This window comes from Lemur catta, chromosome 1 (assembly GCF_020740605.2).
Source record: "Lemur catta isolate mLemCat1 chromosome 1, mLemCat1.pri, whole genome shotgun sequence".
NCBI lineage: Eukaryota > Metazoa > Chordata > Mammalia > Primates > Lemuridae > Lemur > Lemur catta.
The window spans coordinates 170,506,439-170,521,625 of record NC_059128.1 but is presented as its reverse complement, the minus strand read 5'-3'; the positions used below and the strand labels follow the sequence as shown (position 1 = coordinate 170,521,625).

Here is a 15,187-nt window from a genome sequence, read left to right as displayed (position 1 = left end):
ATCAAATTACTCTTCAAAGAGAACAATTTCTATGCCTATGAAGAGTGTGGAGAGTAGAATCTGAGTCTTTAGGCAACAGACTGGAGCTCTTTTTACTAAACTGTAAGGTTTTTTAAAAAAGCTGATCATAGGTTGAGCAATGTATGCAGAGACACGGTGGCTCTCTTAAGCCCTCTGAGCAGACATGCACATCATTTCACTCCCATTCCTGGGGAGAGAACTTAGTCACATGAACACACCTTACTGCTGGGGAAGTTGGGAAACGTAGTCCATCCATGTTTCACTGGAATCCTTTAATTACAGAAGGAGAGGATGGGGTGGACATCCCATCCTCTCCTTAGGGCTTTATCCTGAGGTAAATTCAGTGTTGCAGAAGGACCCACTCCTAAACATGACAGCTCCCCACTGACAGAGACCTCTGCCAGACACTCCTGCAGTGGAGGTGGCATGGGGAGGGGTGTTCATTGAGGACCTGCTGTGTGCCAGGCACTAGGCAGGATGCTTCACCTGCCTCATTCCTAACTGCCTGCAAAGTGGGCCCCAGGACCCTCCATATATACAGGAAGCTGAACGGTATGAAGCGACTTGCCCTAGGCAGAGGGTTAGAACCCACATCTGCAGGATTGCAAAGCGCACTTCCTTTGCACAGCTCTGGCCATGTCAGCACATACCATGCATACTGCAGCACCTGTGCAGGCACCTGCCCTTGCCCCACCTAGGCTCTTGCTGGCAAGGTGTACAGTACATGTAGCCACACACCTTACCTAACGTGGACTCTCTTCTCATTTTCCAGGCCTTCTCTCAGCTCCTTGCCCTGCTGCCGTGGCCGTGGTGCCACCCTTCTCTGGTGGTCAGCTCAGGGCTCCCTCTGCCCATGCAGTCCTCGGCTGCCACTGCTGAGGGCCTCAGCAGCCCCCTCTTTGAGGCCTACACATTCCCCATCTTCAAGTTCCAGCCTCGCCGTGAAAGTGTGGACTGGAGGCGCATTAGTGCCCTGGACGTGGACCGTGTGGCTCGGGAGCTGGACGTGGCCACTCTGCAGGAGAATATCACTGGTGTCACCTTCTGCAACTTAGACCGTGAGGTGTGCAGCCACTGTGGGCAGCCTGTGGACCCAGCACTGCTCAAGGTGCTGCGCCTGGCACAGCTCACCATCGAGTACCTGCTGCACTGCCAGGATTGCCTGAGTGCCAGCGTCGCCCAGCTGGAGGCACGGCTGCAGGCCAGCCTGGGCCAGCAGCAGCGCGGTCAGCAGGAGCTGGGCCGCCAGGCTGACGAGCTCAAGGGCGTACGGGAGGAGAACCGCCGGCGTCGCAAGATGATCAGCACCCTGCAGCAGCTGCTGATGCAGACAGGCACCCACAGCTACCACGTGGTGAGGATTCTCCACCGGGCAGGCAGGGAGATTGGGAAGGCGCTGCCCTGGGCCGTGCTGCCGGGGGCCATTCTCACTGGTTAGGCGCAAATGGGCCAGAGAGCCTGAGGCTGTCTCATTAGTTTCTGCAGTGTGTGTGTGTGTGTGTGTGTGTGTGTGTGTGTGTGTGTGTGAGTGTGTGTATGGGGACTGTACATGTGTGGGAGGTGTGTGTAGGGAGTTTGTATGTGTTTATGGACAGGCTGTGTGTCTAGTGTGTGTATACTTGAATGTGTAGAGGGCGTGTATGTTTGTGGATGGTGTGACTATGTGTGTGTATATGAATGCTTGCAGGGTACCTCTGTGTATAGTATCTGTGTGTATGTAGAGTGTGTGGTATGTAATGTGTGCCTGTGTGTAATGTGTGCTTCTACTGATTTATTATAAAGTATACAACTCTGGAGTGTGTGTATAAAGATGTATTTATGGTGCATGTGTGTGCATGAATGAAGGGTATATCTGTGTGTGCAAGAGTGTGTGTACTTATGGAGGGTGTGAGTATGTATGTGTGTATGGATGGAGGGTTTGTGTATGTAGAGAGTGTGTTGTGTAAAGGTGTGTGGGGTGTGTGTGTGTGTGTGTGTATGTATTTCTATATTCAATGTGTGACAAGGGGTTGGTAGAATCAGGCCCATTCTGACTCCATTTTTGAACCAAGTGATGGTCCATTATCCAGAGCAGCATTTGGGCATTTGAATCTATCTCCGTGGAAAGTGTAGATTGGGGATATTTGCCCTTTAATAAATTTTCCTGGTGTCCAGGCCCTGTGCCAGGCTCTGAGGATATAGGCACAAGTTCTGGTTTTCAAGAAATTCATAGTTTGTGGGTGGACAGGTGGGTGACTTATTTCTACTCACAACACTTCTGACACCAGCCTATTCTCCAACACCAGCTGGGTGTCCTTCAGTTCAATTCAATTCTGACACTTACCTACCTGGAGTTAGCATCAGATCCCACAAGATAAGGGATCGGTCCCACAACACTGGACCTATTTCAGATGCCAATTGCAAGTCCTAGGCCTCTGATACTTCTGACTGACTGGCTATAAATTGGGAGGTTCCCTCCACCCTCTCCTCAGTTTCAAGGATTTGCTAGAATGGCCCACAGAACTCAGGAAGGTACTTTATTACTGGCTTATTATAAAGGATAAAACTCAGAATAGTCCAAAAGAAGAGATGCATACAGCAAGGTATGGGAGAAGGGGCTGGGAGCTCCCATGCCCTTTCTAGGTATGGCACCCTCTCCACACCTCAATGTGTTTATCGATCTGGAAGCTCTCTAAACCCCATCATTTAGGGTTTTTATGGAGGCCCTACCATGCAGACATGCATGATTAAATCCTTGGCCATGTGTTATTAAATCAATATCCAGCCTCTCCCCTCCTTGGAGATTGGAGGGTAGGGCTGAAAATTGCAACCCTCTAATCACGCCTTGGTCTTTCTGGTGACTAGGTCCCATCCTGAAGTCATCCAGGGCCCCCAGCCACCGGTCATCCCATTAGCACACAGAAGACATCACTCTGGAGATTCCAAGGATCTCAGAAGGTCTTTTGTCATGAAGTGGGGGGGCTAAGGCCAAATATTGTTACAAAAGATGCTTCTATCACCCCTATCACTCAGGAAATTATAAGTGTTTTAAGAGCTCTATGCCAGGATGAAGATCAAATATATATTCTTATTATATCACAATATCACAGTAGGGCAGGAATCATTATGATATGATTAATTGATAAAATGGTAATTGATACAATTGAGTTGATGTTTAGGATTAAAGGGTCAGAACCCTTTCCTTAGTAAGTCACATGGTCACAGTTGGTTGCAAGGAAGGCTAGACATACAGTGTTTATTCTCATTGGCCTCAGGACCAGCTAAAACTCAGAGTTTCTATTACCAAGGAAGAAAGGGAAAAAGGGGTATTGGAGACACCTGGCAATTTCTGTCACATTTGCCTATGTGCAAAGTTAGCAAATAATCTGCCCTATAACTCTGATTAACTAGCAGTGGCAGCCTCCAAAGCTACGTTGAGAAGAATTCTGAAGTTTTACAGTGAAAATATGTTCTGATAGATTGTCAGTGTCTGAAATGCCTTAGGAGAGGGATGTGGAATTACAGATGCTACTTATTTGCTAACCTCTGCCTCTGGTGGCTGTCAACCCTAGGATGGGACCTAGACACTGGTATATGTTTTTAAAGCTTTTTATTATGGAAAATTTAAAACATATCCAAAAGTAGAGAGACTATTATAATGATCCTTTATCTACATACAACCCAGCCCGACGGTAATCAGTGCATGGCCAGTGTTGGCGTGTCTGTTCCCCTGGCCACCTCCCCACAGTCCTGGATTGTTTTGAAGCATGTTACTCATGATTTTATTTGTAATATTTCAGTATGTATCTCTAAAAGGCAAGGACTCCCACTTCTAGACATAAACGCAACACCATCATCACACTCTGAAAAATCAATAGAAATTCCTTAGTCTCATCAAATATCCAGTCAGTGTTCACCATTCCCCAGGGTACTGGTAGTATTTTAAAGCCCCCTGGCTGGTTCTAATGGGCAGCTTGGGTTGATGTCACTGCTTTACTCAGTAAATCAAATTCTTCATTTCTGATGCAGACCCAGGGGTCCAAAGGGAATGGGAGTTTTGATATAGGGAGAATCCCAGGCTAACTTAAGTGATCTAATCCTGCACTCCCCATTGCTTCCCCTCTGTGTAGTGCCACCTGTGTGACAAGACGTTCATGAATGCCACCTTTCTCCGGGGCCACATCCAGCGTAGGCATGCAGGCATGGCAGAAGGTGGTGAGTCCAGACAGCAGCCCGGGGTCCTTCTGGGACTGTGGAAGGGCCTGGGGCTGGTGTTCAGTGGGTGAGGGGCACATATACCACCCAAACCTGCTGTCACACCCTCATCATCTAGTTGAGGATGGGGTGATCCCACCATCCACCCTCGGGGGATCCCACATGGGTTGGAAGGGTTTCTGACCATGTTTATGGGAGTCAGACAGGTAGATTGCAGTCTTAGCCTTGTCCCTATCCATTACGTGACCTTTGTCAATGCTTCCTCCTCTGTGTCTCAGTGGCCTTCACTGTGAATGGGGCAGTGAGATGGAGTGACTTTGAAGGGTTCTTACTTTCTAGCCTTCTGTGAATCTGCAGTTCTCTGATGCTAGCTAGGAATGGGCTTAAATGGGGCAAATGGGCAGTCAGACCAGTTCTTTGACTTTTCTTTGTACCCGAGCTTATCATGACTTAATCAAAATGAGTAGCAAGGCTGTATGTTTTCCTCATAAAGAGATTTGTGTACTTTATATCCATTTTTTGAGGTTTAACAAGAAACAGCTATTAACATTAAAACATAAAATAACTATAAACTTAAAAATCCTGTTAAATAAAACTTTCCCACTATTTTCCATCATTTTAATTCCCTTTACAAAGAACAGATTTAGAGTTTTAAAACAGCACCTTATACCTAGTTACTATGCATTTATGGCCTTTCTAATTCTTCTTGGTTCTGCATTGGAGGCTGTTAAGGAAAAAACAGATTTTCCATGCCTTAAATATATTTTTCTGATAAAAATATGTCTTTGATATGGAAAATTTAAATACAAGAAAGCAGAAAAAAGAAAATAAAAACCATGGACAATATCACCAGCAGTTAATATGTTGGTGTATTCTCTGTCATTTTTTTCTGTAGACATATATAATCATATAGTATACACTTTGACTATTGGTTATTTTCAGTTAAGATTATATCGTATTTGCCAATGTCATTACATTATCTTTGAAAACATGTTTTTTAATGGGTGAATAATACTCCACCAAGTGGCTATCATAATTTATTCCAAAATTTCCTCCTATTGAATATATGGGTGACAGTTTTTCCTGTTATAAACCACATGATGATTGATATTCTTGTGTGTAAATCTTTGTGCATGTCTTTTATTATTTTCTTAATGTAAAGTGCATAAGAAGAGAGAAAATGTCTTTTTAAGGTTGCTGTTGCTGCATTAATATTCATTACCTTTTTATTCTCTGGCAGCTGGCTTCCCAGATGCCCAGCTCTCCTATTTCACACTCACTCAAATAACTTTATTAAACCAAATTAATTCTACTGCATCTAAAAATTGCTTGTTTCCAAAATATCCAACCTGAGAAAAACCAGATCTCTTTTCAAAGAAAAGGCTTAGAGTTTTAATAACAGTAACCATCTATCTAATAATCACTAGATATACTTTAAAAAGTAACAAATGTTCAAGTACTATTGGTGTCTTTTTTCATTAATCCTTAACTCTTGTTCTATCAGTATGTGGTTTGGTTAGAATGTTCTTTTATAATTCATTCAGAATTTTTTTTAACTTAAAAATTTAAAGTATACACTTAAATTAACCTTGGTTAAAATATTCCTTCATAACGCATGCTACCCCGTTTTCCATTTGAAATTTAAAACCATATTTAAATAATATTATTGAAAAAAGTGAACTTAAAACTACAATTATTTTCATTATTTTAAACTCTTCTCTGATTACTGTCAGTATGCATAGATATGTTTTTTGTATTAATAATTGGTGTGTACACAGTATTTACTATCCTGCTTTTGTTACTTACTATAGTAGTTTTGCATTTTTATTTCCATGTGTCAGTACTGTCAAAATATTTATTTCAAGTGACAATACAATAATAATTCACATTTGCTGAGCTGCTGTGCCAGGCACTATGCTAAGCACTTTGCATTATCACATTTTATCCTCACAATAACCCTCTGAGTTAGGTGTTATTATTATATCCATTTTGCCATTTGGGGAAATAGAGGGTCAGGGAGCTTATGTCCTTTGGCCAAGGTCAATGTACCAAGTGGCAATGTAGGTCTCAGACCAAGGTGTGACTGATTGCAAAGGCAAGAAACTACACCCCCTTGATTTTTTGACTTAAACTGGTTACCTGTCTTTGCATGGACCCCCACAGGAAAACAGAAGAAGCAGGATCAGCCAGTGGAAGAAGTGTTAGAAGAGCTACGGGCCAAGCTAAAGTGGACCCAAGGGCAGCTGGAAGCCCAGAGGGAGGCCGAGAGGCAGCGGCAGCTCCAGGTGGGCATGGAGAGGAAACGTTAGGGAGACTCAGGTCACAAACTGCCCAGGAGACCCATGATGAACATCAATCCCATGGGGCCAGAATTCTAGCTGGTTTTCCAGAGCTAGGAGCCAGAGCTAAGGTAGTGCCTTCCTGGACATGGCAAATGATTTCAGGTAGTCTGGAAAGGAAAATCAAATTATTTTTGCTAGACCTATGTGCACAAAGGTAGAGCAGAGACATGCAGTTTCCTGCATTAGTCAGCACCCTCTGAGGACATTTGAACTTGAATTTTAACTGTTTCTGCTACGCTGTTAGTTAGCTTTTCGAGGACAAAGACTGGATCTGATTCTGAAGTTCCAGAACCCAGACCAGAGGAAGTGCTCAGTAAATATTTGTAGAATGAAAATTATAAACTTGCCCCGCTCATTCCTTCATTTATTCATTCCTCACTTATCCCCTCAGCGTGCATTTACTGAGCACCAGCTATGGCAGGCATTGCGAGGAATACAGGCATACCTTGTTTTATTGAGTTTTGCTTTATTGTGCTTTGCAAACACTGTGTTTATGAATGAAGATTTGTGGCGACCCCACATCTAGCAAGTTTAGTGGCACCATTTTTCCAACAGCATGTGCTCACTTTATGTCTCTGTGTCACATTTTGGTAATTCTCTCAATATTTCAAACTTTTCCATTATCATTATATCTGTTGTGGTGATCTGTGGTCAGTTATTTTAGATGTTACTACTGTAATTGTTTTGGGGCACCACAAGTCATGCCCATATAAGATGGCGAACTTAAAAGATAAATATTTTGTGTGTTCTGCCTGTTCTGCCATTTCTCTATCTCTCTCCCTCTCCTTGGGCCTCCCTCTTCCCTAAGACACAACACTATTGAAAAGCGGCCTAATATCTCCATATAATAGTCTCCAAGCGTTTAAGCGAAAGAAAGATTCATGCATCTCTTACTGTAAATCAAAAGGTAGAAGTGATTAAGTTTAATGAGGAAGGCATGCTGAAAGCTGAGATAGGCCGAAAGCTAGGCCTCTTGTGTCAAACAGTTAGGCAACTTGTGAACGCAAAGGAAAATTTCTTCTATTTTTTAGAGATGGGGTCTCGCTGTGTTCCCCAGGCTGGTCTCAAATTCCTGGGCTCAAGCAATCCTCCCACCGTGGCCTCCGAAAGTGCTGGCATTACAGGCATGAGCCACTGCACTTAGCCAGGAAAAGTTCTTGAAGGAAGGAATTTAAAAGTGCTACTCCAGTGAACACATGAATGATAAGAAAGTGAAACAGTCTTATTGCTGATATGGAGAAAGTTTAAGTGGTCTAGGTAGATCAGACTAGCTACAATATTCCCTTAAGCCAAAGCCCAATCCAGAGCAAGGCCATAACTCTCTTCACTACTATGAAGGCTGAGAGAGGTGAGGAAGCTGCAGAAGAAAAGTTGGAAGCTGGCAGATGTTGGTTCATGAGGTTTAAGGAAAGATGCCATCTCTGTAACATAAAAGTACAAGCTGAAGCAGCAAGTGCTGATGTAGAAGCTGAAGCAAGTTATCCAAAAGATATAGCTAGGATTATTGTTGAAGGTGGCTACACTAAATAGATTTTCAGTATAGATAAAACAGCTTTCTGTTGGAAGAAGATGCCATCTAGGACTTTCATAGAGATGAGAAGTTAATTCTTGGCTTCAAGGCTTCAAAGGACAGGCTGACTGTCTTGTTAAGGGCTGATGCAGCTGCTAAGTTGAAGCCAATGCTCACTTACCATTCTGACAATCTTATGGCCCTTAAGAATTATGCTAACTCCACTCTGCTTGTGCTCTATAAAGGGAACATCAAAGAGTGGATGACAGCACATCTGTTTACAGCATGATTTACTGAATATTTTAAGCCCACTGTTGAGACCTACTGCTCAAAAAAAATGATTCCTTTCAAATATTATTGCTCATTGGCAATATAACTAGTCACCCAAGAACTCTGATATACAAGGAGATCATATTGTTTTCATGCCTGCCAACATGATATCCATTCTATAGCCCATGAATCAAAGAGTAATTTTAACTTTCAAGTCTTATTATTTAAGAAGTACATTTTTAAGGCTATAGCTGCCATATATAGTGATTCCTCTGATGGATCTGGATAAAGTAAATTGAAAACCTTCTGAAAAAGATTCACTGTATAGGATGCCATTAAGAACGTTGGTGATTCATGGGAAGAGGTCCAAATATCAACATTAACAGGAGTTTGGAAGAAATTGATTCCAACCCTCATGGATGACTTCAAGACTTCAGTAGAGGAAGTAACTGCAGATATGGTGGAAATATTAATACCAAGAGACCTAGAATTAGAAATGGAGCCTGAAGATGTGACTGAATTGCTGCAATCTAATGGTCAGGCTGTAATAGTTGTGGAGCAACCAGTAAGTTTCTTTCGATGAGCAAAAAAAATGGTTACTTAGGATGGAATCTACTCCTAGTGTAGGCGCTGTGAACATTGCTGAAATGACAACAAAGGATTTAGAATATTCCATAAACTTAGTTGATAAAGCAGCAGCAGGGTTTGGGAGGATTGACTCCAATTTTTTTTTTTTTGTTTTTTTTTTGAGACAGGATCTCACTCTGTTGCCAGGCCGATAGAGTGCACTAGTGTCATCATAACTCCCTGCGACCTCAAACTTCTGGGCTCAAGGGCTCCTTCTGCCTCAGCCTCCTGAGTAGCTGGGACTATAGGTGTGTGCCACCCAGCTAATTTTTTGTAGAGATGAGGTCTTGCTATGTTGCCCAGACTGGCTTGAACTGCTAGCCTCAAGTGATCCTCCCGCCTTGGCCTCCCATAGTGCTTGGATTACAGGTGTGAGCCACCTTGCTCAGCCTGACACCACTTTTGAAAGACATTTTACTGTGGGTAAAATGCTATTAAACGGCATCACATGCTTCAGAGATATCTTTCACAAAAGGAAGAGTCAATTGATGTGGCAAACTTCATTGTTGTCTGATTTGAAGAAATTGCCACAGCCACCCAGCCTTCAGCAACCACCACCCCAATCAATCATCAGCACCCATCAGCATCAAGGCAAGATCTCCACCAGCAAAAAGATTATGACTTGTTGAGGTTCATATGATTGTTAACATTTTTTAGCAGTGAAGTATTTTAGACATGCAACTGCATGTTTTTTTAGACACGCTATTGCACATTTAATAGACTACAGTATAGTATAAACATAACTTTTATATGTACTGGGAAACAAAAAAAAATTCATGTGACTTGCTTAATTGTGATAACTGCTTTATTGTAATATTTGCTTTATTGGGGTGGTCTGGAACAGAGCTCACAATATCCCCGAGTTATGTCTGTATAAAGAAAGAGATGACAAGTTCCTATTCTCAAGGAACTTTACAATTCAGAGAAGACTGGCTTATACTGGTCCACTCCAAGTCCAAACAATGGGGACTGTGGGACAGATATTCTTTGGGTCTCCATAGTGACTTGCATGGAAAAGGAGCCCTAGCAGGTTCTTAGCAAATACTTGCTATGATATGGAATTAATGATTATATTGTTCTTGCTTTTCTTTGTAGGAAGCGGAGATCACTCATCAGAGGGAAATAGAAGCTAAGAAAGAATTTGATGAATGGAAAGAAAAAGAGCACATCAAGCTTTATGGGGAAATAGACAAACTAAAAAAGTTATTTTGGGATGAATTTAAAAGTGTTGCCAACCAGAACTCTACGCTAGAAGAGGTACCCAACATGAAAGGTTTTTCAAAGTTGTTTTGCTGAAAATCTGCTTATTTGTTTTCAGAATTAATTTGTTACTTTTTAGTAGTTTTATTTCATCTGCTGTGGGGCTAACGAGCTGTGAAGCCAGATATCAGAAGCAAGTGCCTCAGTTTGAGTCACTGCTCTGTCACATACTGGCTGTGTGACCTCAGGTGAGTTACTTAACCTCCCTGTGCCTCAGTTTCTTTTCTGTAAGATAGGTTGCTGAAAGGGTTAAATTGATACATATACAGTACTTAACATTATCTGGTATATAGTAAAATATCCATAATATTACTCTAGATATTATCCTTATTTTTGCAAAGGACTTTCATCACTGGACAAGAAATGAGGCAAAGTTTAAATGAATGCATTTTCTTCCCTACAGATATTCTCTGAGTGATGGCTACATGCCAGACACTCCGTTGGGGTCTGTGGAGGTTACGCACAATAGCTAACATTTACTGACCTGTATTTACTATTTTGTAGCCCTTGTATAATGCACTTAATATACATTAACTTTCAATCCTCATAACAATCAAACATCCGTAACATTCTCAAAGTAGATGCATCATTAATTTATTAATTTCTTTTTAAAAGTTCTTGTGAATAAAAAATGCTACTAGCATTTCTTCTTTGCAGGTGAAGAAATTGAGGTCATGTAACTTGCCCAAGATCACTCAGCTAGGAAGAGATGGAGCTGGGATTTGAACCTAGCTCTTCAAACTCCAAAGCCCCAGTTCTACTACTGGATATACAATCAAATGTATGCAGGAAAACCCTATTACAGTTATCCCTGGATCGTATCTTCCTATATAAACCTGTATGACTAAAACTTTCAAGGAAAAAGTTTTGAGGAAAAATATTTTTAAAATGTATTTATCTCTCATTGGTTCTTCTTAATCTTGTTTTTTTTTTTTGAGACAGAGTGTCGCTTTGTTGCCCTGGCTAGAGTGAGTGCCGTGGCGTCAGCCTAGCTCACAGCAACCTCAAACTCTTGGGCTTAAGCGATCCTACTGCCTCAGCCTCCTGAGTAGCTGGGACTACAGGCATGTGCCACCATGCCCGGCTAATTTTTTCTATATATATTTTAGTTGGCCAGATAATTTCTTTCTATTTTTAGTAGAGACGGGGGTCTCGCTGTTGCTCAGGCTGGTCTCGAACTCCTGACTTTGAGCAATCCTCCGCCTCGGCCTCCCAGAGTGCTAGGATTACAGGCGTGAGCCACCGCGCACGGCCTTTCCTTAATCGTGTTTTTGAAAATGAATTGACTCTCATGATCCCCCTGACATGGTGCTTAGTGGACTAGGTATTTCATACATAGTTATTAATTTGAAGTTGTTGTTCAGAAACAACCTCATCAAGGGTCAAAGGTTTCCTTTTGTTTAGGAAATTCTGAGTTTTGGTATCTGAGGACATAATCGTTACCATCCATGGTTTCCTTTTTAACTCAGATCATATTTTCCAAAACTGGAACAGCCTATTCTTTTATTTTATTTTTGCCTTTCCCCTATAGGATTACTTACGTTATGTTTTTGTGTTTATGTATCTCATCCCTGTTTCCTCTCAATATTTGTTTATTTTACTTTTATTAAAGTATAGGAACCAAACTGCATACAAAATTCTCAGTGTAGTTGGATAATTATTTTGGTAATTTATTTTTTAAAATTCTAGGGGGGAAAACAAGTAGGATTCCATTTAGAACGCTTGTGAAAAACACTGTAAGGCAGTCCATTTTTAAAACACAAGAAAAGATTCTCCTTGATGTTAGGAGGGCCAATGAGAGGTGAAAAAATTTTGAAAATATTTCTCCTCAAAACTTTCCCTCTGATACAGAAGCCTGAGAGCTTACTTTGGCTAAATGACCTAATTGAAGAGAGAACTTTAGATTAGTTATTGGCTCAATTGAGATGCCAAAGGAGTCTCTAATGGAAAGGAACATACCATGAAGGTTTGTAACGCCAAGAAAGCTAGCTCTGTGGTGTGTCATAGACGGCAGTGTGGAGGTCAGAAGTGAAACATCAGAAACCCAGAGTTGTGCAAGCATCTGATAAAGCATTCAACTGTACAAAAATATTCAACGAGTAGAAATGGTTAACATTTGGACCCAGTATTGCTTAAACAGTAATTGAGAAGAGTTAGCAAGAACCCATGTTAAACTTGTAGTACCTTAAAGCTTTTATAGGACTTATGAGTTTTATACAACAATACAAATGGAAATGTTACTTTTGACACCGTAATCATGATATATTTTACGAAATAACCATAGATGGGTGGAAGGCATCTCTCTTTGATTCAATTTTCCATGCCTTTTGCTTCAGGTTGCACACTTGCTAGCTGAGGAATCACCAGGTATTGGTGACCAGCTCTAAGCTGTGCAAAGCTAGCCCTTTCTGGTGACCGCCAGGAGTTTTTGTGGGGTGAGGGGCAGGAGTCCTCAGAAAGTGGCTTGGGGTGCCTGAGAGCCTCCTACAGGCTCTCAGAGTCTGGTTCTCTTCAGCTTATTCCAGACCGAGGAAGAGATGCAGCAGAAGTCTGGTGAGCTCTGGGTTTTGAGTACAGTAGAATTTAAGTGAAATTGAAATCGCACCGTTCTTCCATGGAACTTGCTTTTCTCCTGAGCCCTTGAAAGAGCCCTAGTCAAGGGGAATGCTGATTTGTGTGACTGTTTGCAGGTGTAGGTGTCTAGTGAAGATAACTGGGAGGTTAATGGTTGGGGTAAGGTGTGCCCTTCTGGTACTCTTCAAAGTATAAAAGACAACATCATGATTAGATCTTTATCTAACTAAAACTATGACCTTGCCTTTTCAGAAACTGCAGGCACTGCAGTCCCACAGTGTGATGGAGTCCAACCTGGGATCACTGCGGGATGATGAGTCCGAGGAGCGACTCCGGCAGACACAGGAGCTGCAGGTCCTGAGAGAGAAGATGGAAATTCAGGTGAGCTGAAGCCCTGTGCCTTTTTTCCCAGAGCAAGATAAGAACCATGTTATCTTCCAATGAGTCCTCTCACTTTTGCTATATGAATTTAGGGAGTTGAAAGACATGAAATTTCTGTATTTTCAGACCTTCTGCCGATACATGAAAACATAGCATAGGGTTCTCAGGTGAGGCTGGTAACATGTGTGCAATAGCAGGTTTGCCTGGGATCTTTTTCAAAAATATGTACAGCTGTGTCTCTTTTTGACATCTTGGCTCCATTTTGATTCTAACTCAGTTGAAAACAACTCTTAGAAAGAGTTACAGTCTCCTGGATTTGAAGATATTTAGGATGGATCCAGTGGTGTGACGGTAAATGTTTACCAGCCGGCTCTCTGGCCTAAAAATGGTTTGATTTGTAGCATCTGCCAATTTCTGTGGTATAAATACTCCCATCGTGGCTGATTTAATGCTATCAGTGTGAGGTCACCAGACGGAGTTGGGAAGACTTTGCACAGTCTGCGCTCAGAGGCTGGTAGGAGGTGGTTCTGGCCACCACTGGGCGAATCCAGTTGTAAGATGGTCTGGATCACTGACAATTCCATGGCAAGGAAGGGCAATGGGCACAGTCATTACATCGTGTTGTGCTTCTGTTTCTGCTCTCCAAGATTGTGGAGAAAGAGCTTAACAGGTATTGTCAGGAGTAAAGTATTTCCAATGATTGATGTTTCTCATTATAAAAAAGCCAATCTTTTTTCTATGAACTCTGTTTACATTCTTTTCCTATTTTTCTATTATTGATGTTTTCCTTACCAATTTGTGAGTTTGTGTAATGTATGGAAATTAACTCAGCTCTTTGTTGTCTAGTTGTGGCTGTTCTCCCCAGTTTTCTATTGGTCCTTCAACTTTGTTTATCATGGCTTGGCCATGCAAAAATAAATTATGTTTATGTGGTCAAAATTATCAAATCATCAATCTTTTCTTTATGGCTTTCCCTACTCTGAGATTTAAAAACAAAATTTTCCTGCATTTTCTTTTAGCATTTTTATGGCCTTATTTTTTTATGTTTAATTCTTTGACCCACCTAGAATTTATTTTGGTTTAAGATATTAAATATGGATCTAAGTTCCTATGTTTTTCCAGGTAGCTAGTTATTTGTTCTAACACTTTAGTCAATAATCCATCTCCCCCTCCTCCCACTGATTAAATTTCCATTTTTTCCCATCATTGTCAGGGCTTTCTATTCTGTTCCATTATTCTGTCTGCCTAATCATAAGCCAGTACTTTTTAATTCCTATACCTTTATAATATGTTTTTAATGCCTACAGGGGTCCTTTTGATAAGCTTTTAATCTTTTCCAGAAAACTGAGTGGAAGAGAAAAATAAAGGAACTGCACGAAGAGCATGTGGCTGAGAAGAGAGAGGTAGCTCTTGTTGGGTCATCTGGAGGGGCTTAGTTTCCTGTGACCTCCTTTCCTAATTCAGCATCCCCCCTTCTCTCTCCCCATCCCACCTGGAGCTGGTTGGCGGATATTTTGTGGCCGATATGAGTCTTGGCTGCGGACTCCCATCAGTACACAGAAGGGATCAGCTGCCTGGTCAGTGTCTTCTCTTGCCAGGACCAGGGGCCTCCAGCCTCCTCTTCTGAACCTAACACATCCTTTGTTCTGTGGTCCTCTTTGCAGTGGCCCCTTTAGGCCCCCCAGGAAGGGTTGTGCTGTAAGCCTCAGATGCATCACCTGGTCACTTCGTGTTTGGGGTCTTCTTTGAAATCCCCCCACCCTAGGCTGTGGACCACCATGATAGTTCAGGGGAGTCCAGACGGAGGGACTCAGATACTGAGAACGGTGAACAGGGAGCAGCGGCCTCAGGGCAGTGAAAATGGCTTTTGTAAAAATGCCCTGTGGAGGAGGCAAGCTGAGGAGAAGCTGGTTAACAAGCGCCCCAGGGCCTGCCTTCAGGAAGCTCAGAAGATGAAAAGGCTGAGATTAGAGTCAGGCCCAGGGTAAATGCTCCCGCTCCAGTATAG

At 42.1% G+C, this 15,187-nt stretch overlaps 1 protein-coding gene across 3 annotated transcripts in view; it reads left to right on the top strand.

Moving 5' to 3' along the window:
* Positions 1–15,187, top strand: part of DZIP1L (DAZ interacting zinc finger protein 1 like) — a 40,744-nt gene that overhangs the window by 8,679 nt on the left and 16,878 nt on the right. For all 3 annotated transcript variants that reach the window (XM_045539137.1, XM_045539136.1, XM_045539134.1), the window contains exons 2-7: positions 794–1,375; positions 4,131–4,215; positions 6,379–6,500; positions 10,060–10,221; positions 13,051–13,179; positions 14,520–14,582. In XM_045539137.1, coding sequence (XP_045395093.1) covers positions 875–1,375; positions 4,131–4,215; positions 6,379–6,500; positions 10,060–10,221; positions 13,051–13,179; positions 14,520–14,582 — 1,062 coding nt within the window. In that variant the 5' untranslated portion in view covers positions 794–874. The remainder of the gene's footprint in view (positions 1–793; positions 1,376–4,130; positions 4,216–6,378; positions 6,501–10,059; positions 10,222–13,050; positions 13,180–14,519; positions 14,583–15,187) is intronic.